Source organism: Tetrao urogallus, assembly GCF_951394365.1.
Source record: "Tetrao urogallus genome assembly, chromosome: 1".
Taxonomy (NCBI): Eukaryota; Metazoa; Chordata; class Aves; order Galliformes; family Phasianidae; genus Tetrao; species Tetrao urogallus.
The window spans coordinates 112,593,707-112,619,056 of NC_136813.1; the positions used below are offsets into that span (position 1 = coordinate 112,593,707).

The 25,350-nt window shown below is 43.6% G+C and overlaps 1 protein-coding gene across 2 annotated transcripts in view; it reads right to left on the reverse strand.

Annotated features, from left to right (window-relative positions):
• The window catches only part of LSAMP (limbic system associated membrane protein), a gene marked incomplete at both ends in the record, with an annotated part of 283,351 nt that overhangs the window by 132,156 nt on the left and 125,845 nt on the right, over window positions 1-25,350 (reverse strand). For both annotated transcript variants that reach the window (XM_079549439.1, XM_079549438.1), the window contains one exon: window positions 23,398-23,630. In XM_079549439.1, coding sequence (XP_079405565.1) covers window positions 23,398-23,630 — 233 coding nt within the window. The remainder of the gene's footprint in view (window positions 1-23,397; window positions 23,631-25,350) is intronic.

Consider the following 25,350-nt stretch of genomic DNA (forward strand, 5'->3'; position numbering starts at 1 on the left):
AAGGAGGCAGGAATCCCTCTGTCATTTGCATGCCTGAGGGTTTCCCTGAAGGGCAGGTTTCCATTGGTAAAGAGAGAGCTTGGGACAGTTGGATAAGATGCTATGAACAAAGCTTGCAGCATTTAACCTCCATTGGAAAGCAACGATTTACTCACCCGATACCAGTTACCAGACAACAGGGTTCAATTACATGGAAGACTTTACGGGAAAGAGTATTCATACATTATCACAGCAATCAAGTCAGTGTGACTTCGTTCAAGGGTATCATCCACCCTGGAACCTATTTCACATCTCGTTGGTTAGCTGAGTGAGAACTGATTGCATGTGCTCCCTTTCCTCTCTGTCTGGGCATATGTTGGAGGAAGACCCCAATTCATTACAGGAAACAGAGTGAGTTAAAGAGCCAAGTGTCTCCTTGTTATTCCCCTCTGGAAAGGCATATTTCTTGAAAGCCAGGAATCTACAATGGAGTGTTTCCATCAGCAAGAACAGAAAAAGCACTCCCCCACATGGCTTGCTTTTCCTCATTCCCTCTAGCACTAAGATATACCAGTGGCACCACAGGATGCCCTGTGTAATCTACGTGATGCTTAATTAAGCTATGAAATTAAGAGATTTTCTCCTGTGCTCCAGTATCTTTCTGTGTCTTGCCTTCACACTGTCTCTCATGACAGGGACTCTGGCACGTGCTATCCTGGTGCACAGAGGAGATTGCCCACAGCCCCCCCTCCCAGACCTTTTTTAGGTACACCATCACACAGCTTCTCCTTCCCTGTCCCCCACCATTGAAGTAACAGCCTTACTACCATTAGCACTGCTCCCTCACAATAGCTCTTCAAAGTGATTCTCTCCAGAGATAAAGGATAGGGTAGGTCAAGAACGGGAGGAGCCTGCATGACTTCAAAAAGTGTTTGGACAACACTCTAAGACATAGGGTTTAATTTTTAGGTAGTCATGTATGGAGCAAAGAGTTGAACTTGATAATCCTTGTGGGTCCCTTCAAACTCAGGATACTCTGACTTTATGATTGTGTCTACGATGAAATAAGAAGAAGAGTGTCCACCAGAGCCCCTGGTTTCAAGTTAGAGCCTTACAGTGGCCATAGTTAGGCCAAGAAAACCTACCTGCTTGGTTATGTTCATTACAGTTGCCTCTGATAACATGGGATCACTTCTGAGAACTTGCAAAGCATCTGCAAGGCCCATGCACCCAGCATACAAGTTTTCTGCATCCCGTTTTACAAGTGAAGAATTAGGGCACAGAAAAAACTCCCACAGAGCTACTCAAGAAGCCTGATGCTCAGCATGGGATTTGATGTAGATACCCCCAGTAGGCACCAAGCATTCAAGCACCCTTTCTTGCTACTTCAAAGGAGAATAAAGCCTAATTTCCTTACTGCCTCCTCTGCACTGCTGAGTCAGGCCTGTCTCCCCTTCCCACTGCCTTGTATCAGGAATGGCTACCACAGATCCTCACTGAATATCTTAGCATGCTGCCCCATCTGCTTTGTTCCTGTATCCCCTTTCATGATGAGGCAATATTGCCCACAGGCAAGCACAACAGGATGCACTGTACACCCATCAGAGGAGGCAGCCGTGAGGCAGACTGGGGAGAATGCCTTTCCCTCCACCACATCTGTGGTGAGGAGAGCCCTATCTCATCTCATGGACATAAGCTGCAGCATAGGAAGTTCTGCACAAATGTGCACAAGAACTTCTTTACAGTGGGGGTGACGGAGCACTGGAACAGGCTGCCCAGGGAGGTTGTGGAGTCTCCTTCTCTGGAGATATTGAAGACCCGCCTGGATGCCTACCTGTGCGACCTGCTGTAGGGAACCTGCTTTGGCAGGGGGGCTGGTCTCGATGATCTCTGGAGGTCCCTTCCAACCCTTACGATTCTGTGATTCTGTGATTCTATCTCACCTCCACATCTGATGGAAGGCAATATAAGGTGATGGGGAAACAAAGGCAGCTGGGAGTACACTGTTCTCCTGGCCAGCACGGATACCTTTTCTCCAAATTCCACAGCTCACAGCATGTGGTGTGCAGCCATTATGAGACATTATACTGTGATGCCTTCAGGCACAAAAACTCTGCCAAAAACTAGCAACTTGCTTTGGAGGAACAGTGAAAACACAACTTTTTTTTTTTTTTTTCTGCCCTGTGGATGAGGGGCAACCTACTTTTTTAACCTATTTAAAGGCTTTGAATCTGCTGCTTGTGACAGTTTTTGAATACCTTCCACAAAAGTCAACAGTAACATGGAAGTCTCCAACAGTCTTTTTGGGGCCTTGGACATCTCATTCATGCAAGCCTAAAAAAAAGGACAGATTTATTTCCTTCTCTTCTTTGTATTGGTTGTTAGTCCACAATGGTTGTCAGACCAAAACAAAATACGCATCTGCCCTTTACACTCCAGAGAAGAGCTTAAACTTGTCAGGCAGCCTCAAACAATAAGGAAATGGAACTATGGGAGCCTCATATTTTCAAACCTCAGAAAAATTGGCCTTAACAAAGCCTGACGTTCTAGGGAAGCAGAAACATGCTAGGGGAACTATTTGGAGAGCTACCTTCCTGGGCAATCCTCAGACTTGTATGGTATATATTGTATATATACAGTTGGCCCTATACTACCACATGAAGGACGCCCTATTTAAAGGTTGAATATTTGAGAGGCATATTTTCTCTTGGTCTGCTGAGAGCTCTGCGAGCTCAAGCAAGAGAGTCCTTCTCGCATAAAGAGCCCAGATGTTTTAAACTGACAGAATTCCTACCCTAGCCAAGTCTCAACCGTACACTAGACTTCCTTCTCTGTGGTGAATGTGAGATGGGAGAGCAAGGAAACTCTTGCAAATGGATAGCAAGATGAAGAGGAAGACCTAGAATTCCTAACATCTAAAGTTCCTAATAATAAATGATGCAAGCAGCTCCCCTAGGCAAGCTTCCCTCTGATGCACAAACTGAAAGAGATATTTTTAGTGTTCAGCCAAAAAAGGACAGGGAGGCCCAGGAGCATCTGATTACTGATAGACTGTAATGATGGAGGAGATGTTTTATCTCATGTTATCGGAGACCTTTAGTAGTGGGCCTAGTCTCCTGCCTACCCAAGCATAACACTATGCTATGCTAGAGACAATCAAAATCAGTCTGTGAGTATAGACAAGCTGATTAGACACAAATATCTTAACAAAACAAATAGTTGCACCACTTACACATCAAGTATAAGGCCCTGGCAGAAAAAGTGTTTTCTGAAGCAGCTCCCAGTGTGAAGATATAGGAACTGTCCAAAAAAACTAACCTAGGCTCATGACATCTTCAACACTCACCAGCAGCAAGCTTTGCGCTAACAATAATATCCAGTGGGGGTGCATTTAGTTATACTAACGTATTTCCTCTCCGAAAGTAGAGTCACTGCAAGTCACAAGCATTCTGTATGCCAAATGACTAACTGAAATAAACTGTGCTGTTTGCAGCTTAAACCAACTCCTTTACGCCCAACATCTGCCCAACATCTAATGACAGTTTATATTTTCATTGAAAATTCAGCATCCAGGCAAAAAAGAGAAAGCTTTGTGAGTCTTCGCTCTAAGTCAATTAGAATATAAATGTAGGTCAAATGCCAGGGAGAAGAATGGGACCTGCAGCAATTCAGATCTCAGATGTTCACATACTCTAGAGACAGAAGAATCATTTGCACGCTTATTCTATCTTACTGAGCTGGGGGCATTAGGAAAGGCAGGTTTCTTTGCTGCATATCTAATAGTGTTTTGCCAACTAGTCTTAAAAGTTTCTGAGAAATGACTCTTCTGCCTTTGTCCTTGGTAGACTATTTCACAGCTGAATACATCCCATTCCTGATCTGCCCTTGCTAGTCCTAGCTATGACCTCCATACATAACTTCACAACTTCTTTAAATGTTTGGTGATTCTGTTAGGTGTTTGCAGGGTGTTTAGTTTACTTAGATTCAATTTGCCATGCTCCAGAACTAGCTGCAATACATTTAGAGCAACTTCTGTGAAGTCGGTTATGTTGTACTACAGAATCATTGAACTGTAGTGGTTGGGAGGGACCTCCAGGAATCCTCTAGTCCAATGCCTCTGCTAAAGCAGATTCCCTACTGTAAGCTGCACAGGAAAGTGTCTAGGCTAGTTTCAAATATCTCCAGAGGTAGGAGGCTCCACAACTTCTCCGGGCAGCCTGTTCCAGTGCTCTATCACCATCAAAGTAAAGAAATTTTTCTCAGAGAAAATTTTTCTCAGAGGTTTCTGTGTTCTAATTTATGTGTACTAAACCTTGACTTATCACTGGGCACCATCAAAAGGAGCCTGGCCCCATCCACTTAATATCCATCCCTTAGATGGGATTTACAAGCATTCCCACTCAGCCTTCTCCAGGCTGAATAGTCCCAGGCGTCTCAGCCTTTCCACATAAGGGAGACATTCCTGTCCTCTAATCATCTTTGTTGCCTTTCACTGACTCTGACCAGTATTTCCCCGTCTTTCTTGAGCTGGGGATGCCAAAACTGGACACAGTGCTCCAGATGGGGCCTCACCAGGGCAGAGTACAGAGAGAGAATCACCTCCCTTGACCTGCTGGCCATACTTTTTTTAATGCACCCCAAGATAGCATTAGCCTTCTTGGCCATAAGAGCACACTGCTGGCTCATGGTCAACCTGTTGTCCACCAGGATGCCCAGGTCCTTCTCCACAAAGCTGCTTTCCAACAGATCAGCCCCTAATGCATACTGATGCATGTGGTTGTTCCTTCCCAGGTGTGGGAACTGCCCTTGTTGAACCTCATCAGGTTCCTCTCCACCGAACTCTCCAGTCTGTCCATATCTTGTTGAATGGTAGAACAGCCTTCTGGTATGTCAGCTGCTCTCCCCAGCTTTGTATCACCATCAAATGTACTGAGGGAGCATTCTATCCCTTCATTCAGGTCGCTGATGAAGTTTTTAAACAAAACCAGACCCAGCACCAATCCCTAGGGGAACCACTAGCTGCAGTCCTCCAACTAAAGTCTGCACCCCTAATCACAACCCCCTGAGTTCTGCCAGTCAATCAGTTTTCAATCCATCTCACTGTCCACTCACCTACTGCACACTTCCTAAGCTTCATTACAAGGATGTTATGAGAGACAGTGTCAGAAGCCTTGCTTAAGTCAAGGTAAACAACAGCTACTGCTCTCCCCTCATCTACTCAGTTATGACATCACAGAAGGCTACCAGGTTGATCAAGCATGACTTCCCCTTGGTGAATCCATGTTAACTACTCCTGATAACCTCCTTTTCTTCCACTTGCTTGAAGATGCCATCCAGAGTAAGTTGTTCCATTGGCTTCCCAGGGACAGAGGTGAGGCTGACTAGCCTGTAGTTTTCCAGGTCTTCGTTCTCGCTCTTTCTGGAAGAGTGATATAAGTTTTCCTCCCATCTTCAGACATCTCTCCCCTCCTTCAAAACCTTTCAGAGATGATAGAGAGTGGTTTGGTAACCAATTCTGCCATCTCTCTCAGCACTCCTGGGTGCATCCATCAGAAGCCATGGATTTGTTTGCATCAAGTTTGCCTAGATGATCTCTAACTAGATCTTCCTTTGTCCAGACTCTCTTTCCTGAAGGTCTTATTGGTAAAGACCGAAGTGAAGAAATCTTCTCAGTGTCCTCTGTTACCAGAGCACCCAACTCATTCAGTAGTGGAACCACATTTTCCTTAGACTTCCCTTTGCTACTGATGTACTTAAAGAAGGTCTTCTTGTTGTCTTTGATCTCTCTCTCCCAGATTTAACTGCATGCAGGTGGGCCTTAGCCTTCCTCAGGCATCCTTCATGCCCTAACAGTGCTCGCAGTGCTGGCCATTTTCCCAAGTGGCCAGATCCTTATCCCACATTTCTCTTTACAGTTTGCAACAATTCTACTTGTATTGATCAACTTTGCTGGCGTTCAAAGAGGCCACTAAAGAAAGAAGGGCCAAGATGCAATCATTCAGTATTACTGCTAGTTCCTGATGAGTTCAGGCAAGCCACACAGTTGTTGCAAAATTCAATTACATACTTACGGGCACCAGCACAAACATGTCTATGAACATAGCTATGTCATGTGCTACCCAAAATATCACTTCTAAACTACTTTCCCTTTTTGCCTCCTCTCCACTCCCTCTGCTACTCATTAAAACTCCTCTCTCCCACGTACAATGGTGGAGAGTCAGCAGGTTGCCCAGGTAGCATTAGCTAATGGGAACTGACAGTTCCCATTAGTTCCTGCTACCATTTTCCGAAGGCTTATTTTTTTTTTATACATGCCTGTCTTAGAGACTGACTAATTCTACAGGATACTTTTATAATGGGGAGACTGACCTCAAGCAGGAGACTTTTTGTGTCACTGTGAACAAGTGAAATGAAGACACGATGGGGATGGCAAGAACTCTCCAGCAGCAAAAGGCAGGGAGTAGAACTCATGTACAGCAAGAATATCTGCTTAACCATAGCAGGCAACTCAGTGATTGGTCCTCTAATGAACAAGTTGGGATCCTGTAAAAAGCAGCTTTAACTGATGATAAGCTAGAATACTGGACAAGTTATGAGAAGTGTTTTCCCATTGATTTAGCACTCTGGATCCAATTAAAGCACTCCTCCTTCCCTCTGCTAGCCAGTGCTTCTTGATGTTTGTAGGCTGTCTCACAATGACTTATTGGGACAGAGCTTGGAATGTCTTTTTATACGTGGTTTTTGGCACAGTAATTTTTACTACATTTTGTTATAGAGACATGGAAGTAAAAAAAAAAAACAATACAGTATAGTTACCTTTCATACTTACAGAAAGTAAATAATGCCCTGTAATAGTTTCCCTGCTGAGGTGTCATGTCTGATAAGAACTTTAGTCAGAAGTACTCAGTCCCCTCTTTCTTTCCCAGGCTCAGCATCCCTGGGTGAAATATGTTCCTCAAGACTGATTTCAGCCTTCTCTTCAACTGAATGGCAGATTTATCCCAAGAACCAAATTCTTTTTCCACTCAGGTCTTCTGAGTCTGCCAGAAAAAAAAAGTCATCCAGAATCCTTTGTTCCTTCTCCCTGCATGGTGCCAAGTGTTCCCCAGTTATGCCTGGGTCACTGCAGGTCACTGCTCCTAGCTCTGCAATACTGAGTTGGAAAGCTGAAGACATGAAGGTACATTTTCCTAAGAGCATGAGATGGATATTTCCATTACTGGTCTGAGGTTCCCCTTCCAAGATTGGCCAATGGCTGAGTGTAGCAGACAAAGGAGGAACAGAAACTACAAAAGAACTAAGAGGATTAGCATCTACAACAATTTCCTGTTTCACATGTTCACATTACCCTCTAGATCCTAAACAAGTCTTTACGCATCTAATTCTTGTGAGTTACCACACAGCTGCTCCTTGTGGGGGTCTCCATGTCAAAAATTTCAGGGAAAACAGATACAAGGATTTATCTCCTTTAACTTCTCTGCAGATAGATGAATGCTGCTGCTGCTTCACCCTCACCTGAATGTGCCTGCATTGCATTTAACCCTTCTGTTCTGAGGTCTTTCTCCACCTCAATTATTCTGCTTTGGCTCATCTGCTGAATTCAGAGCATTCCCAAGGAGCACGAGTGCCTCCCATATGTGCTGTAACAGACCCATACTATACTTTTACACTTACAGATCCCTTCCTTCAGGTTGGATGGCACAGACAGTGGTCTTGGTTTGCCCTTGTTAGTGGCAACTGCGTAGTGTAAGCCATCAAGGTTAGTTGTTCACTGTTTCTTTAGTGGGCCAGCAGACACAAACACCAGATATATGGTGCATTAAAAGGCTGGGTTTGCTTGCTAAAGATGGCTTTCACAGTCAGTATGGGTTGTAACTGGTTTTAAAGTGATCCACTGCCCTGTAGCAGCAAGGAATAAGGCCTAACCAAGTGGCTGGATAGAGCTCCAAAGCCCCAATTCAAATTCATCCAATGTTGAGGGAACCCTATCTCAGAGACAGCGGTTTAAGTTCCTTGATATGGAATTAGGGCAGCAGTAAGAGATAAATTTTATGTTTTATATATTTTCTCAGTGCTGTTCACTCATCCCTACAACCATCCAGCATGCCCTAATTGCTTCAGTATGTCCCTGCAAACAGAAATCGGGAGTGACTGGGTAAGAGGCATACAAAGATACAAAACTAAGATGTACACAGAAGCAGTCGTCCAATAATGATGACCAGCTGTCACAGGCAGCAAAATGCTCTTGGCAGTTGGCACTGGTGAATTTTCAACTACCCGCTGGTCACTGCTACCCCATTAATTGTGGGCATTATGCCCAGCCTGCATTCCTGAACAGCTTTTTTCTTTCTCTTCCCCCTGCCTCCTCCTCATGGAATTGTAACGCAGTTAATAAAAAATTTATCAGGGCAATAAAATAAACAACAATTTGATTTGATCTGGGGGCCAAGGAGAGGAAAGTTTCTGCTATTCAGGTGCAGACTTGGGAGTTTCTGCAACTGCTGGAAGACGTGCCCACAGAACCAATATGATTGGAAAAATTGAGTTGCAGGGTAGGTTTTGTTCATCTGTTTGTATGTTTTTAAGAGAATGGAAGGGTCTGGGTGGCAGACCAGTCAGTAGTGTGCTCTTAAACCCCAAGAAGAAGAGGGTAATACTGTGAAATTCATAAGGAGTAATGGGTTTTGCAGAACTACAGCAACACTCTACAACTGCAGGATTCAATGACTATATATCTGTGGTTTTGTTTTTAAATCTTACATAGTTTTTTTTCAGGAGGAAGAAAGGAGGGAGAAAGAAGCATTTGGGTTTAACACTACCAATGTCCTAAAGGAGTTCAAGGACTAGTGAGACAAGGGCCCAAAATCCAGGAGCACAAAAAATCCAGGAGAAAAAATGGAGTAGCCTAGAATAGTTTGGGCTAGAAAAGGAATACTCATCTAATGAAAAATTTAGCATCTGCCTCAGGGCTTTCCTGGGCTGGTGGCTCAGGGAGCAGCAAGTGCAGAAACCTTTTCAGGGGAGTCCTGTGCCCTCTGGCTCAGTATCAGGCAAAAGTATTCAGACAAGAAGATGGCAATCTTCCACTGGAGAGCTCATAAGAATTTATGGCAGGCTTAAAACAAGAGATTTGGAGGGAAAAGCAGCTGCCTGTTGTGAGAACAGGTAAATATATCAGGGACTATAACCAAAACATTATCCACTGCAGAACAGATTACAAATAAAAAGAAAAGGCAGTGTTAAACTGCTTAACGTCACAAAGTCCAGGTTATGGCAAGAGTCAAGGTCAGTCAACCCTGCCAAGGAGGCAGTGTCAGACTATGGCTAATAGCAGTCTCCAGAACCAGTCTCTTACACAGTATCGCTTTCCTGCATAAACACACAAGATAGATTCATGTCACCAGATTTCAGATATCAAAAAGTTCGCTGTGTAAATCTCAATTAGGCTTGCACTACTAATATTTAGACATATAAAATTAAGTGTGATGAATCTCACTTGTATTGCACAACTTCTGTTTGCATGGCTAAGTGCCTGTATAGACAAGAGATGCAACCTTAAAAGAGAATTACAGATAAAAAATGGAGAGACAGAGAAGTGCATTTCTCGACCTGAATTGTAGTCCTGCCTCTGATGGAACACTTGTGTAATTTATCTAGCAGTACCAAGTACACACCCTGGATTTATTAAAACAAGGTAAATCCTTTTATGATCTTGAATGGCTATGTCTATACTGTCAATATGGTTTACTAACTTTCACTTCAGTCTTCTGGAGAGCTATGCATATGAGTTCAGTCCCAGTTTCTCTTATGGAATGGCTCTGGTGCATCCTCTTCAGAGGAGGTTCAGGCACAGCTGACAAGGCCAGCACACTCCAGACATGCAGACTGTGCCAGCTTTGGCTCCCCTGACCTGGGAAAATCCTCCAACACAAATTCTGCAGTCCCCAGCTTTCAGATTCTTCCATGCACCCTTGTGCCATGTAACACACACTCCTGGCACTGAGTTATAAAAGCACCACTGTGCCAGACTGTCCCAGCCTTCTCATTATTCCAGACTCTTTTAAGCAGAAAATACAACAAATCAATCAATTAACTAAAAAAACCTTGCATGTCTCACAGCCACGGAGGCACAAGAGGGAACAAGGAGACCAACCCCTCGCCAGTGCCCAGTGCAGTGTCAGCACGATCTGTTCCAAAGGGTAGGACAACCACATAGCATGAACATAAGCCAGTCTATGCCATCTGGCCTGGAGTCCAGGGCTCTCTCTGACACTGTCCACAGAGGCAGTATTGGCACAGCCAAGACGTCAGCCTCAATTGCAAAGATGGTCTACAGGCTTTGCACACCTGTAAATACTCTCCTGGAATATAATCAGACCACACATTACATGAAAATTCTACAACAGTGAAAAACGCACTCACTTCCATCCTCTGCAACAGGCTAAGGAATTGGCAGTGAGAAAGCCAAGGTACCCCAATTTGGAGTGCCAAGGTTGGTCTCTTTATGGATTTTTGTTCTCAATCTCTTTCCGGCGGGTCAATAAGTGGATTAAACTTCCAGAGAAGATCACAAACTGGGAGTTCTGCGCAGGCATAATCCTAAAGATCATAGCTGGATTTGTATAGTTAAAATCACAAGGCTTCTACAACTGAAAGTCCATTCTGTGGTTATCTGGGGAGTTTTATCCTACTTTGCCAAGTATTTTGTCTTTGCATTCAGAACAGGAACATACCCAAAAGGCACATTCCCATTAGACTAACAGAAGGACAATTATTTTGAAGAGACACTCTAGACTACAGCTGCTGCAGTGGCACCCGCATGAGGGCGACAAGAAATTCCAGTTTAAGATCTTGCTTCTTGGCTCCTCTCCCTTTAAAAGGCTCTTCACACCATGTGCTTTACTTTGCCTGTCTTCACTGGCTTCTAACACATTGGTGGATATACTCACCACACAGCAAAGCTGAGAGCCAAACCTTCCGGTTAACACAACACTGACAGATGAGTCACTCACCCACTAATTCAGAGTAAAGGCTACTCCAAAAGTAATGCCCCCTATTTCATTGTGTCAGCCCACAGTGTCAGAGGGAGATGTTGGTGGTATGGCAGTAGGAGAGGTTGAACATTCCCGCCAATATTGTGTTACATGCTGCTGCCGTGTGAGGAAAAGGTGTGTCACTGACTTCCTCCATGCAGAAAAAATGGCAGTCATTGACATTCATTGATACTTTCTGAACATTTATGGAGACCAAACACTGGATGTGAGTATAGTGAGGTGGTGAGTGGTGCGTTTCAGCAACGTGAAAGACAAGCCATGTTCCAGATGGCTACACACAGCTGTCACACCACGAAATGAAGAGTGTCTCAATCAGCTCATCCATGTGAATCAGTAGATTACGACCATAGAACTGTGTATAGTGCTCAATACTGTTTTCAATTCCTTGGAAGTGATGGTTGCAACGTTGGAATTTATAACAGATGAATCCCACGAATGTTCACACAGGGACAGACAGAACACCATATGCAGGTTTGACCAGACCTGCTGAACTAATACAAGGCTGAAGGTGACAGTTTCCTGGATTGCATCTGACATGACAAGACAGCGACAAGACATGGTGTCACCACTACAAACTGGAGTCAAAATGGCAGTCTGTGGAGTGGCAGCAGGTGAATACCCCATCAAAGAAGAAGCTCAGATGCAGCCCACACCACTGTCTTTTAGGATAGGAAAGGGAGATCCTGTTGCATTTCCTGGGACACGGACAAGCCATCAAATCTGATCACTACATCACGACACTGACTGAACCAAAGGCTGGAACTTCCAGAGTCAGGCCAGAGATTATGACAGCCTTTCTCTTGCAACATGATAACACCAGGACCCATATCTCTTGGAAGACCATGGAACATGCTGCCAGTCTTGGCTGGACTGTCCAACTGCACCCACAGTGTCATCCATATTTGGCACACCTTCTGACTTCCATCTCTTTGGGCCAATGAAAGATGGACTGCATGGGCAACATTTTCCTAGCAACAAAGCTGTCACAGCAGTTGTGAAACAGTGGGTCACCTTTGCTGGTGCAGATTTTTATGAGCACAGCATGCAGGCTCTTATTCATCAGTAGTAAAAAAGCATAGTTAATGGTGGTGATAATGCTGAAAATGAGTGTTTTGTAGATGAGAATTTACTCTTTCAAACATTGTTACTGTGCTCTTTGTGTCTGTTGTGGTTTCCACAGAAATAAATAGGAAGCACTACTTTTGGAGCTACCTACATGCTATATGTTAGTCCTGACATTAAACTTCTTATGACACAGTTCTAATCTTCTTGCAGACAATTTTGTTAATGGTTCCCAAGCCAGCTTGTGACGGCCCTGCCAGGCAGACCACAACTAACCTCTCTTACAACCAACTGCAGCCAGGGTGCTGGGAAAAGTGCAGCTCAAAAGCTAAGCTCACCCAAGGGTGAGACTCCATTGCATTAACAGCACCATGAGAGTCCCTTCACCACACAGTAAAAGGAAGTGTCTCCTTACCTTACTAAAGGCAAAGGAGTTTTCTTATGCTTTTCTTATACTGCAGGCAGAGAATACTCAGAATGGAAAAGAGAAGATAATAGGCTGCCAGAGGCCCAATTTACGAACCCCAAAATTAATGAGTCATTCCAATTAAATTATTTGCCCTAAATTAAAACTTATCACCAAAATCCAATTCTCATTTCATTAAAGAGGACCTCCCTAGTTATCAATTTTTTTTTCCTTCACCGATTATTTTTTTTTTTAAAGGTAACCTTCATGGAATGAGAAGAAAAATGTAGTTATACCCTACTTTCCTGTTTGAGGAATACCTGGAAGTTTTACATTTTAACACTGTTTCTCATTCCTACATGTGTCCATGTAATAAAGATATTCCTGGAACAAATTCTAGAAGATTGGACAAGTGCCATCAAGTAGATGATGTAAGGTAAATCCGATACATGAAGGTGGAGGGAATTTTATGCGTAGCTTTGTCCAAGCCTCAACAGCCTCAACCTTTTGCTATCAGAACAGACCATGCTCTCAATCCCCATTTTTGGATTTCCAAAGGGATTTCCAAAGTGAAAGGCAAACAAACAAGTGATGGCAACTCTTGATGTGCCTTCAGGAAACAAACCGATCTCTTGATTCAGAAGTCTGAATATTCCCAGACTTACACACACACGGCTCAAGAAGGCTTTGATTCTCTTACCACAGGTCTCCCTACTGACAGTCCGAGCTGTGACAGACAAAGACTCAGCATCACTGATGACATCTACCATGTGCTAAATCAAATCACCAAGGTGAGCTTTTCTTTCTTTCCCAGGAACAACCTGGATTCTGCTATTGCTTTTCTAATCCATTACTTTTCTCCAGTCTTCTGTTGGAGATTAACACATTTTAACCTAATATTTACTTTTTCCAAGATATTTTCAAAAGCTAAGGTTGATTTTGAAAAAGTGCCCCCTGTCTGAATACTCACTAAATGGAAGCCATATGTCTAAGTGTCTGTGTCGGTTTTGTCTATTTTGCAGTACTCACATTTGGCAAGTTATTTTTTCCTCCTTAACTATCACATCTCAGGCTTTATTAAACCAAGCTGCTATTCTGTTATTTTGGAGACTTTTTTTTTTTTTTTTTTTTTTTTTCAAGCAACCAACTACTGACGTTTTAGCAGCTATACAGGAAATGTGATATTAAGTCATTATTTTCTCAGAACGCTTCTTCACTTTCTGGTGAGTAAGGAGCTGCTACTGAGGTAGCAATTCCAATATTTCTGAAGATAAAAAGAAGAGCTTGAGTGCTGAAAAAGCCATCAAAATCCGAACCCTGAAAACCTATCACTTAATACAGTTTATCATTTGTTGTTTTTCTGGAAAGTAGCTGGAGGCATATCCTCCAAGATACGGCTTACACATACACCAGAACGACAAATGACACATCTGCTGGGAAGTGAGAAGATGGCTAGCAACTGGATAGAGACAAGTCATAGGAGCACAAGGTTACAACGAGGTGGCTGGGATCAATATGCACTGTGCAGACACAAACACGTGGTAGGAAGATACAGCACAGATAACGTAACTATCTATCTGCCTTCTCTCACCTTCAAATCCCAAAGTCACCTTTACAAGGACAGTCTCACATTAGAAATATGATTACCTTGTTTCCTTTCCTGATGTGGCAATTTCTTTCTTTCTGTAATTAATTCATATTAAATGGAAAGCTTTTAAAGCAGGAAATAAATTTGCTTCTTTCTGCAAGTCTGGATGTTGTTTTTGAACTGTTGGCTCCATCTAGGTTTATTTTACAATCTGTTTCTAGTCAATTCCAATTGTCTTGACGCCAATGAAACAAAATTCCCTTTAATTTCAGTGGAATCGCAATTTTGATCCAGGTCCTTATCCACTAATACACAGCTACAAGTGTAGACAGTAACACATCGCCCAAACCCACGAAACTTGAGCTGCTGGGCCCCAGGAATCTGGAATTTCAAGAGAATCCCATATGGAGCTTTGGGCATGGCAGATTTGCAGTATCAACTCCACAGGAACCAGTGAAATAAGAAAAACAATAAAAAGTAACACACTGTTCTGTGTGTTAACAATTCCTGGCTGTCCCAGGTCCTCCTGTCTCATCCATTGGACAGCCTTCAGAGCCCTCGACCAGTTTTGGTGAACATGGCACCAGCCAGCTGGCACACCCATAGATCCAAACTGACATGTAGCCGAAAACCTTTTTGTGTACCCCGTCAGAAAGGGATGCAGTAGGAGACTGGGAGACATTGGTGGGAATGTTTTAAGGCAGAGTCGAGGTCTCAGTGGATACAAGAGGTGCTGGAGGTAGCTGAGCAGAGGATTACACAGACGAAGGACAGGCAAACAGAATAACCATACTAACAAAATCCTACATACTCTGTTTCCTTAGCAAGCCAAGCTAACTTCAGCATCTCTGGGGTTTGAATATAATAAAAACTCAGCTAAGCAAACCACAAATCTAGCTAACCTCAACTTGGCAATATTTCTTTCAAAGGAAAGGAAGAAAATAAAATAGACAGTAAAGCTACAATAAAGGTTGATCTGAGACAGGAAAAGGTGGAGCATGATTAACCTTTAGCTCTCATCTGTATCGCAAGTAAAAATACAAGCTGATCCTAAAATTTCTAGTGGAGACTAGATATACATCTTCTATTATTGTAGGTTAGAAACACAAAGCTTTAGATTAGATCAGATCTTGTGAGAAATTTTTCTTTTTATAAAAAAAGTCGTTGCTCATCTCCAAACTACTAAATAGTTACAGGCTTGTTATTTACAACAAGCATTACAAGGGCTGCTCTGAAAGCAATGCCTTCTGTTTCATTATGTTGGCCCATGACGTCAGAGGCGGATGTTGGTGGTATGGCAGTAGAGGTTGAACCTTCCCACCAGTGTTCCCTTACATGTTGTTGCTGTGTGACAGATGGCAGCAGAGGGGCAGCCTGACAGAATGGCGTCTGATATGAAAGTGCTGATGAAACAAAGGTGTGTCACTGAATTTCTCCTTGGGGAACAAATGGCACCCGTTGACATTCATTGACATTTGCTGAACAGTTATGAAGAACAAACAGTGGATGAGAGCACAGTGAGGCAGTGGGCGGTGCTTTTCAGTAGTGGTGACAGTGGGGCATCTCCGCTGGTGCAGAATTTTAGGATCATGGCATTCAGGCTCTTGTTCATCACTAGCAAAAATGCACAGCTAGTAGTAGTGACTGAGTTGGAAAAAAAAAAGAAAAAAAAAAAGTGTTTTGTAGCTGAGAATACGTTCTATCAAATAGTGTTATTGTGCTTTTTGTATCTGTTGTAGTTTCCATGGAAATAAACAGGAGGTGTTACTTTCAGAGCACTTTTTATCTGCAGAACAAATTTTTCTTCAACATTTGACATGACATTACTTTGGATATCAAAGGGGCTATATCCTGTTACGGGCAAATCGAGTCGAGGTTCAAGGCTTGAACTGTTCAAAACAACTCTTTTGCTACCATGGATACTGCTGTTCCAGCCACGAGAGAAGGAACACACTTGGATATACGATTAATGGCTATCTGCACTCTCTCAAGGGTTAGCAGACATGGGACTAGATACTTGCTGTTTATGGAGCTGAAAGCAAATATTGTCCCTACACCACTGCCTAACGGCCCCAGCTAAGACATGGGACAGTAGACTGAGAAAACTGGACAAAAAAATATCAAGGGAAAATGTTTCACAGCATTGGTCTGAACCTTGAATCAGCTGAACAGGCAAAATCACGCAAAGTCAGATGATACTTATCTAAAGAGACCACTCAAGCTAAGATGAGTTATATATATACGGAACTGGATTATCATATCAAGACCCTTCCTCCCAGCCACAGGAAAACATTCAGTGCATTTTATGCAATACTTTTTCCACCAAAATGAGTAAGCATTTTTTGAAGTATTCTGTTTTTGTCTCTTGCCTGCACCTGCAAAGCAAGCACCAAAATATTTCCAGAAAAACTTCCTGATTTATGCACTAAGTGCTGAGAATCAACCTATAAAACAGAGCCAAAACCTACACTGCATAGTAACATTCCAGCCCTGCCTAGAGATAGGAAAATAAAAGTTAAGAGGAATCAGGACACTGTGGGGAGACCATAAACAGATGGGGAGTGGCAGAAAGTTCCTTGGTAAACTATGAAACACCAGGTGCAATTTCTTGTAATTTATTGGTTTGGTGGTTGGGGGGGGGGAACAACAAAAACCCAGCACAGAAAACCTAGAAAGGCTGCCACCACTGCTACAGTGTGCCTGAAATTCTAGACTTACTTTGCTGGTAGGAAATTACAGTCCACAATAACAACAGAAGGGGGGCAGCAAAATCTACTGTGCTTTGGTTCCCCAAGATGATTCTCTGCACTCTCTGCTTAATTTCCCCACCAATCTGATCTGCTGTCACTTCCTTCTGTGCATGTTGGTCCTGTCTCTCCCAGCCCTGTAGTAATCCAAATTTATCTCCTCCCTCCATTTTTTTCTTCTTCTCCTGCACTGCTTCCAGTAAAATGATATTTTTTCTCCCTCCCAGAAAATTCATACTCCCATGTTATCTCATTATTCTTTGCAACAGCATGCCAAATTCGCTGTCGTTTTCCCACTGGAGCTATGTCCTGAAAAAGACAAAGTGGTCTGTGCTCATTCTTACCTACTGCAGACTCCCTGGAATTGAAAATACTACAGTGCTAGCACTTAGAAAGATCCCTCCGAATTCTGGGCTCTGCGCCCACCAAGCAGGAAAGAAAATGTATCTCAGAGAACAGCACCTGACTCCAACATCCTTATTGCTTGGCTAGCAAAGGAAAAATAGCTTCAGCTCTCTTCAAGTTGCTCTGCTTCTAGCACAGGGGTGGGAAGGTCAGAAATGCCAGGGGAAGATGGGCCCCCATCAAAACTCTGCTTAGCTTGAAACCAGCTCTGGTCTGCAGTGACCACCTGCAAGCACTGAGAGCCACCAACCCCATATCTGTCAGGGAACAAACTGGAGTAGAATGACAGTAAGGGGTCTAGAAAGGCTAAAAGGTGCACTGCTCCACACAGATTGCCCACCCTGCACTCCCCACTGCAGCTGCTGGAGACAAGTTGACATGTCTGTGGGTCAGTTCATCTGATGAAGCTTGGCTGGCTCCTTTAGGTTGAACTGGTTAACATCCTAGAAGGGCCTGCTTCTCCTCACTAGCGATAAAGGGAGTCCAAGGTGAGTCACTCCAATGGAAACAGCTACATGTGGTCACATGAATCTCTGTCTCACTGGCTTACCCCAAGATGTCCAGCAACATTTACATCCATCTGATATATGACTTCAGTTTTCTGTGAAAGACACTGGCTTGCCTTGCTCCAGTTGTGCCCAGAAACACTTCCCATAACTCTGAAGTCTAAGGCAGAATTTTCCCCTGTGCTTATCTTCAGCAGTGAGGGCAAAGGCTGCGTAGATAGAAAACCCCCTTCCTCCTCAGAGGAAACTCCACAACTAGATCTTACCAAGGAACTCACTGCCAGGGCAGTGTTTATACACAAGAAGCCTGGCTAGCTTCAGCTGCCTTCGTGGACAAGGAATTTTGCTCTGCAGTGCATGCACTAAGTCCTTTAATTTCAGGGGAATGGATACTGAAGGGCAACAGCTAATGTACTATATAGAATTAATAATAATTTTTCAATGGGTAAATCTCAGCATCAACAACTACATCTTTGTACCACTTAGAAACAATGAATGGCCAACTCTGAGTCTTTGTAAGCAAGGAGCTCTACAAAGGCCACGCATAATGGAGAAAGAACCTGTGTGGTTCTTTCCACACAATAATGCCTGTGATCAGTTGGAAGGAAACTGGAGGATTTGGCCTTTAGCTGGTACACATTGATTTCGAGTTTGTGATTAGGGCTGGGCAGAAAACAAGAATTCCTCTTCATGAGAACTTGCTGCTGATGCTTCCAAGTTTGTTTTTGTTCTGCCAAAATGACAAAGCTCTTTTGAATTTTTGTCATAAAATAAACATCTAAACAAGGGAGAGCGCACATCCTTTGAACTGCCAATAACTGGGAATCACAAGAAATGTTAGAGGCTGCAAGAGTCCCACAGTCTGAGCAAAAAGGCAAGCGTGAGTTCTCCATACTCCAGATACGACCATTAGCTTTTAGATAAATTACGGTAATTCTGTATTTTTTTTCCTCTTCCCAGTTTTGACCACAAAAGGAACCTAACACCTCTAAAACCTTCCTGATGAAATTTTAATCAAATCCAAAACCAGTCAAATGTTTTTGTCCCACTGAAGAGTTCCCGGCCGTCTCCATTCTCAGCGATGCCGTGGTGTAAAGCCTCTTGACAGCAAAACCAGCAACTATCTGCCTGCTCCTACCTGAGAGTAATTTAGCTTGAGCTGGACAGTTTTAATAGTGCCAAAAGTTTTAAGCCCCATGCCTGCTAATATCTCTGTGTCTTTGTGCCTGTGACCCTGCTAAGTGAGGACTATTGGGATTTATCCTCTGGCATTTATTTATGTCTGAAAAGGGCCTGAGGCTACAGCCCTAGAAGAGCCCAAGACAGAGCTTACAGAGGGGCAGCCACCAGGTTCCCTTTATGACTTGTTCTTCTAGAACAAGTTACTGAGTTTGTACTGGAACAAACAATTAAACATTCCCTTTATAAACACCTAGAGGATAATAATACAGTAAAGGAAAAAATAACCAATGCACTTTTGGCAAACATATATCTTGTCACCCCTTTTTTTATAGGATAACTGGCATAGTGGATAAAGAGGGAGCACTGCGTGATATATCTTGACTTGAGCAGGCCTGACAGCCTCCTGAACAAGCTAAGAAAATATGGCAGATGTTAAATCACCATCAGGATGCTTCAAAGAGCTGTGAACAACAGACAGCTATCTGCGGGGAGGGAGGTTTTGTGAGTTGTTACCACGGACTTCTTTGTGCCCTGATCTTTTCAATGCTTCACTTAACGCCTTTGGGATGCAGTATAAAGAAGGCACCTGACTTTCAATGAGGAAGCCAAGATGAGGGCCACTACAAGTATGTTCTCCATGGAGCCCATCTCCATTGAGAAATCAACTGGATGGAAAGCAACAGCAGCAAGCACCAGTGCTGTGCTCAGGAAGGGGGAAATCACAATTAATGCTCAGCTGTAGAAATGGAGAATGTGCATCAAGTCACAACATGCAGCAAGCCACTACCTGAGAGCTGCAGGAATTAATAAGAGAAAGCAATGAGGTATTCCTATAAATAAAAGGTGAATTTCATCTCATTCTAAGGTCAGTTAAGTGAAGCATGATATGCAAAATATTACAGTCACTTATTTACCTTTCACCTGCACAAATGAGTCCTAAACTAGAACTTTTGCTTGGGTTCTGGACAATATATTTAAGGAAAAGCGTTACCAAATTGTACAGTAGTGAAAAAAGCACAATGTAAGGGATGGAAAATACAACTTGTGAGAAATCAGCCAGTTAGGCTTGATTGCAGATGTCTAAGACATAGGGTTTAATGGGCAGGTGAAAGGTAGTTTTGAGTAAGAGGAAGATAAATTACCATCATCCGTTGGGGAAGGATCATAAATATTTGGCAACAAAAACAGTTTGGATCACATCTTACTAAAAGCTTTCCAAGCACAACAAGTATGAGATAATGGCCATACACAGCTTTTGGTGCATGGGGTCTCTTCAAAAAACACGTGTTGGAAGCAACCAACATCTATCTGATCTTGTCTCCAGTGCATAGGAAGGGAGCATGCTGCCTCTTGCGGGCCCTTCCAGATCTTTGCATCTCTGATCAAAGGCAAAAAGAAATATGCAGAGTAGCAAATGAAAGTCTCTAATTGCCACTACACCAACAGTGTGGCAGCATAAAATGCTGGTGGGTTATAGTTGCCTTTTCATGTCTTCACCTCAATGTGAAGGGCACAGTACCAGCACCTGTTTGTGACTGAGCTGGGCAGAGACAGCTGCCTCCAGCTCACCCCACTTTGGCAACAGTGCTGGCTATCTGAGTCAGAAAGACAGAAGAGCCAGCCAATGGTTATGCTCAGCAATCTTTGAGCAGTGGATGTCTACATCTCCAAGTAGAGCAGTCTTAGAGTTTGAAAAAGGGGAAAGAGTAATAAGGAATGCTGGATAATCTTACATTCTATGATTCTATGATTTTCTGAAGAGTGGAAATGAAACTCCATTAAGCTGTGGTGGTGTATGTAAGTGGTGATGTAAATGCAGCCAATTCTTAGGAAACATCAAAACCCATCTCTTTCAGCTGGCTCTGCAGTTATGGAAGTGGCCTTCCTTATTTATAATGCACCTATCCTGTACCTACCTACTTGTTAGTCTCTGATATAGCCAGCTCATCTGTTTCTTGGCATGAGGGGGCTGGGCTTTCACAGTGACCATCTAGATGAGGTTGCAGAAAAATGAGAGATTAAGGCCCCGCCTCTGGTACCCAGTGCAGGGGAGCAGAGACCTGGGACATCACTAACTGAGCAAGAGAAAGGGCATGAGCACAGCTGATGTCCATCAGCAGACACTGCAGGATGTCTGGTGGCAAGTGTGGGCAGCACCAGCCTGATTGCTCAGAAAGAACTTTTGATGGTCAGCCCAGGCTTCCTCCTGCCAGACCAGCACATCAATCAACTAACAACCCTGTTATTTAATTTTTCAGGAGCTGTGTCCTATTTATTTACTTTTCAGTTTAGGATGCCCGCTGCTTTCTCTAGTCCATGCTTTTAATTTTATTACACAAAAGCATGAGAAAGAAATAAATTATATTAAATAAGAAACCTAAAAAGCTTAGCACACAACTCAATATCCAAACTCCTCTCATTTGCACTAGTGACAGACTATTTTTCAGGCTGGGAAACTGCACATCTGGGAATAATAATAATAATCAATATGAGAAAATGATACAGTGAGAGAAAAGGGATATTTTGCAGTGTATACCAGTTTCTAATAAATTAGTTTTATTAGTTAAGATTATTTAAAATGAATTATTCATTAGTTTTAAACTAATAAAAATATGGTTTAAAATAAGCCTAATTCCTCCAAATTGTAAAGGAATTTTGTATTTATATTTCTCTTTTTTTATTTTTCTTTCAACAATCGTAACAAATCATATTTACTTCTAGAAAAATTGAAGCTGTGAGTTTCATCTAATTACAGAATTCTGGGACCTGAGGCTTAAGAAGTAAGCATGATGTTGCAGTGGGTCTTTTGGTAAATTCATGGAACATGTTAAGCAAAGATTATCCACAGACACTGCTTTGAGGCATGTTTGAGTGTGCCAGTACCTGAATTCTCTCATCCTCAGAAAGGTGGCAGTAGCTCAGAGCTGGACACCCACACATTTAATTGAAAGCTCAGCTGGAGAACTCAATTCTGCTGCTTACACTTGTATCTAATGGGCACAAATAAAATTAATAATACATGTGCATGGCTCTAAAATTCATTCATACCAATTTTTTTCTGGACAGGTAAATGAAAACCGCACGCGGTCGGACTTTACCAGAAGTAAACTACCTGCACAGTTGCAGCAAGGCTGGGTACACCTTCAGGGCTCTGTGAGTGCGTTTCATGCTGGCTGCATTCCCTCAAACTCTCAAACAGTCCAGAAGACCTGCTCTGAGCGCTGGTGCACATAACTCCTCATGCTGCTGAAGGGGGATTTTGCACAAGACAAATTGGGAACTTCATTTTTACTGCACTCACATGTAAGGCATCACCCCTGACCACACAGCCCAACTTTGTCTTGCTGATGAACACTCAACATGCTAGTTAGCCCTGAGCTGGCCAAGTAATAGCAAGAGGAGAGTCCATTTGTACATGTATTTATACACAGAATAATCCAAACATTAGCTGCGAGAAATAAAATTTGGAGCATTTTTGTTTGCTAGACAGATCCAAAGAGACAACAAATTCCTATCTGACTGATAACAAAGAAGCTGAACGTTGCTGCAGTACGTATTAAACACAGCCATACGTATCTATCTATTTAAGCTAATCTATAAATATTTTAGATAAATAGGCAGATAGACAGAATTGCAGGAAGATTAAATAAAAAAAAAAAAAAGTCAACTGTTTTGTTTGCTATTCTGGTCTAGGCAGGATGGAACAAGCAAACTCCATAGTGCCCTTACCAGTAATTGGTGACCTCCTTGATGTGTTTACTCTCTATTATACCAAGCATGCAGGCAGGCAGACAGGGCAATGCTGCTTCAGATTGCCAAGTTTCCAGTTCCCTGTGACATACGCAGGAGGAGGGCAGCTAAAAATGGAGTACATAACATAAGGCAGGCGGCTGCTACCACAGGTACCAGGTTTCACACATGCCTAGAGACAGTGCACCCTGCAAACCAGTGACCCTGCACAGAAAAACATCCAGGAAAATTAATTCCCCAGCCTTGCAAGAGGCTGACAACAGAAGGCCAAAAAGCACAACATTCTTGCTGATGTAAGAAAAAAGAAAGAAAATCTGAGGACAGAGACGATGAAGAAACAAGAGGGCTATCTGGGAAGACACAAGACAAGCACCTCATCCCAACAAGTGGCATCATAAACAAATGCTTTCCCCTCAGAGCCAGAAGGACCAGAGCCAAGAGCCAGGTTTGTATCTAAAATATGCCTTGGCATCACTGATGTTCCCTACTCTGTCACTGCTTTGGAGCGGACAGACTGATGTCAGAGCAAAGCCACGCCATGCCACAGAGGAAGGAGCAGCCCTGCTGGCTCCTGCTGTAAACCAAAGGAATTGCTCGCTCCTGGCTGCCATTGCAAGGTCCACAGCCTACTGGCTCTGTGGTTTCCCTAAGAAGGACACAGATCCTTCCACCTGCCATGTTTGTCTCTCTTTGCTCGCTTCTCAGGCACGTTGCTTACCTTGCACAATCAAGTAAACCTGGGAAGTCTTGGGGTGATGCTGTGTCTGCACTGAACACGTATAGGACCCCTCATCATAGACATCCACTTTCTGGATCCGCAGGCTGTACTCCAGGGGGTTTCTCTTCTCAAGCTCTACTCGAGGGTCCAGGGACCACTTGTCCTCTCCAGCAAAAATGATGCCAGAACGGTTTAACCAGGCCACCTTGGAGCTTCTGTCTTCTACATAACACCTGAAGATGGTGAGAAAGGTGAGAGAGAGATTAACAAGCATCTCCATTTTGTCCCTTCCCTCTACTACATTGCTCAGGTACTAGTTAGTACAATCCTGCTGGTACAGCAGCTCCTCATCACCATGGCCCAAAGCCCGATTCTTTCACAAGGATTTTGTGAAAGGCTTCATGAACATTTGAGATTTGGGGTGGCCACAGCTCCTGGTCTCACTTCCTGTTGTCTGTGGCCTACACATGCACAATAAATGACTTTGGAAGGCCACAAGAGATCCCAGTCACCAGATCCCTTCTAACTGCCAGTAAGAAAGGTCAGGAGTCCTTCACATGCTCCCTGCTCACCTTCAGAAGTTAAGCACACAAGAGGAGTTGCATTCCCAGCCCCCTGCCAGTCTAGAGGGCAAAGGTTTAGGGCTTCAGCTTTGTCAGCTCAGCACACAGCTTCTCCAGCCCTCAGTTTCAGCAGCGCAAGGAGAAGAAGCTGTAGTGTTAAGCTCACAGCTGAAGAAGACAAGGGGGACTCAACTTCTCTCTCTTTTGGCAGCTGTACCCATCAGAGCCAGGCTCACATAGGCTGAGAGAGCCTGTCCGTCAGCAGCCTGTAGGACAGAGCAGCTCAGTCTCCAGAGCTTTCGCTCCTCCATTGCTCAGAGCTCTGCTCACAGCCTCCTGGCATCCAAATAATCTAGCACCTCTCCCCGGCACTATTCAGGCATGTGTTGCCTTTGAGAAAGAAAAGAGAGAGGATAAAGATTATCACTTCATGATAAGACAAACATTTGACAGTAGGCTAGGAGGCTTTCACACAGCCTCTTAGCACGGGTCAGACATTTTCCAAGTTCCTCTGCTTGAATGCATTTCATTCAGGCCATGCCACAGCTGTGTCCTGTGTGACATGACCCCACCATACAGCCAGCACCTCCCACTCCCCTGCTCTGCGGATGCACTCTGGGTTGTTCTGAGTTACCTAGGAGTAGGAGGAAAGCCAGGCTGTGTGGGAGTAGCTGAGAGGCTCACCAAGCTGCTGGCCAGGCTGGAAGCAGGCCTGATTTGACAAACATTTGCTTTAGAGAGCAGCCCAAAAGACCTTTCAATCTTTCTGAAAGGTATTCCATGTTCCTCTGTGCACATTTTGGATTTGTGAAGATCCCAAGGGGGATGGCATTGAGAAACTAAGCAGATTAACAGCTGCAGCTGGACTCAGTGGGCGTTGAAGTTTCTCAGCCACTTCCAAACCCTCAACATACCTATCTGTACGAGCAGAGTACAACAGAGCCAGCACAGCACCAACCCAGTCATGCTGCTTTTTGGACTTGCACTATATGTACCACCTACTCTGCCTGGAGGCAGGTGCGCCATTTCTGCGCCATGCTCTTTAATGAGGTGCAAAGATACCCCTTCAGAATGCTCACCCAGGGGCCCTCAGTGACTGACAGGAGGAGGAGACACACTACAGAAAACAAAAACTGTGTCATAACGTGTTGCGTGCTGCTTTTGCCCAGGGTTATCCCTAGGCCAGTGGTACAACCAAAATAATGTGAGAGAGAGAGGGAAAGAAAAGGCAAGGAGGAAAACCGGACGAGCGAGCAAACTGGGTCTGAACTACTCATCTGGGCATACCTGTGCCTCTGAAACTGCCACAGAAAATCAGTGTACGAGTGTGGAAACTCCAAGCCCAGGCATGCTCCAAAGATGCACTCAGGTTTCCCAGCATGTCAGTCTG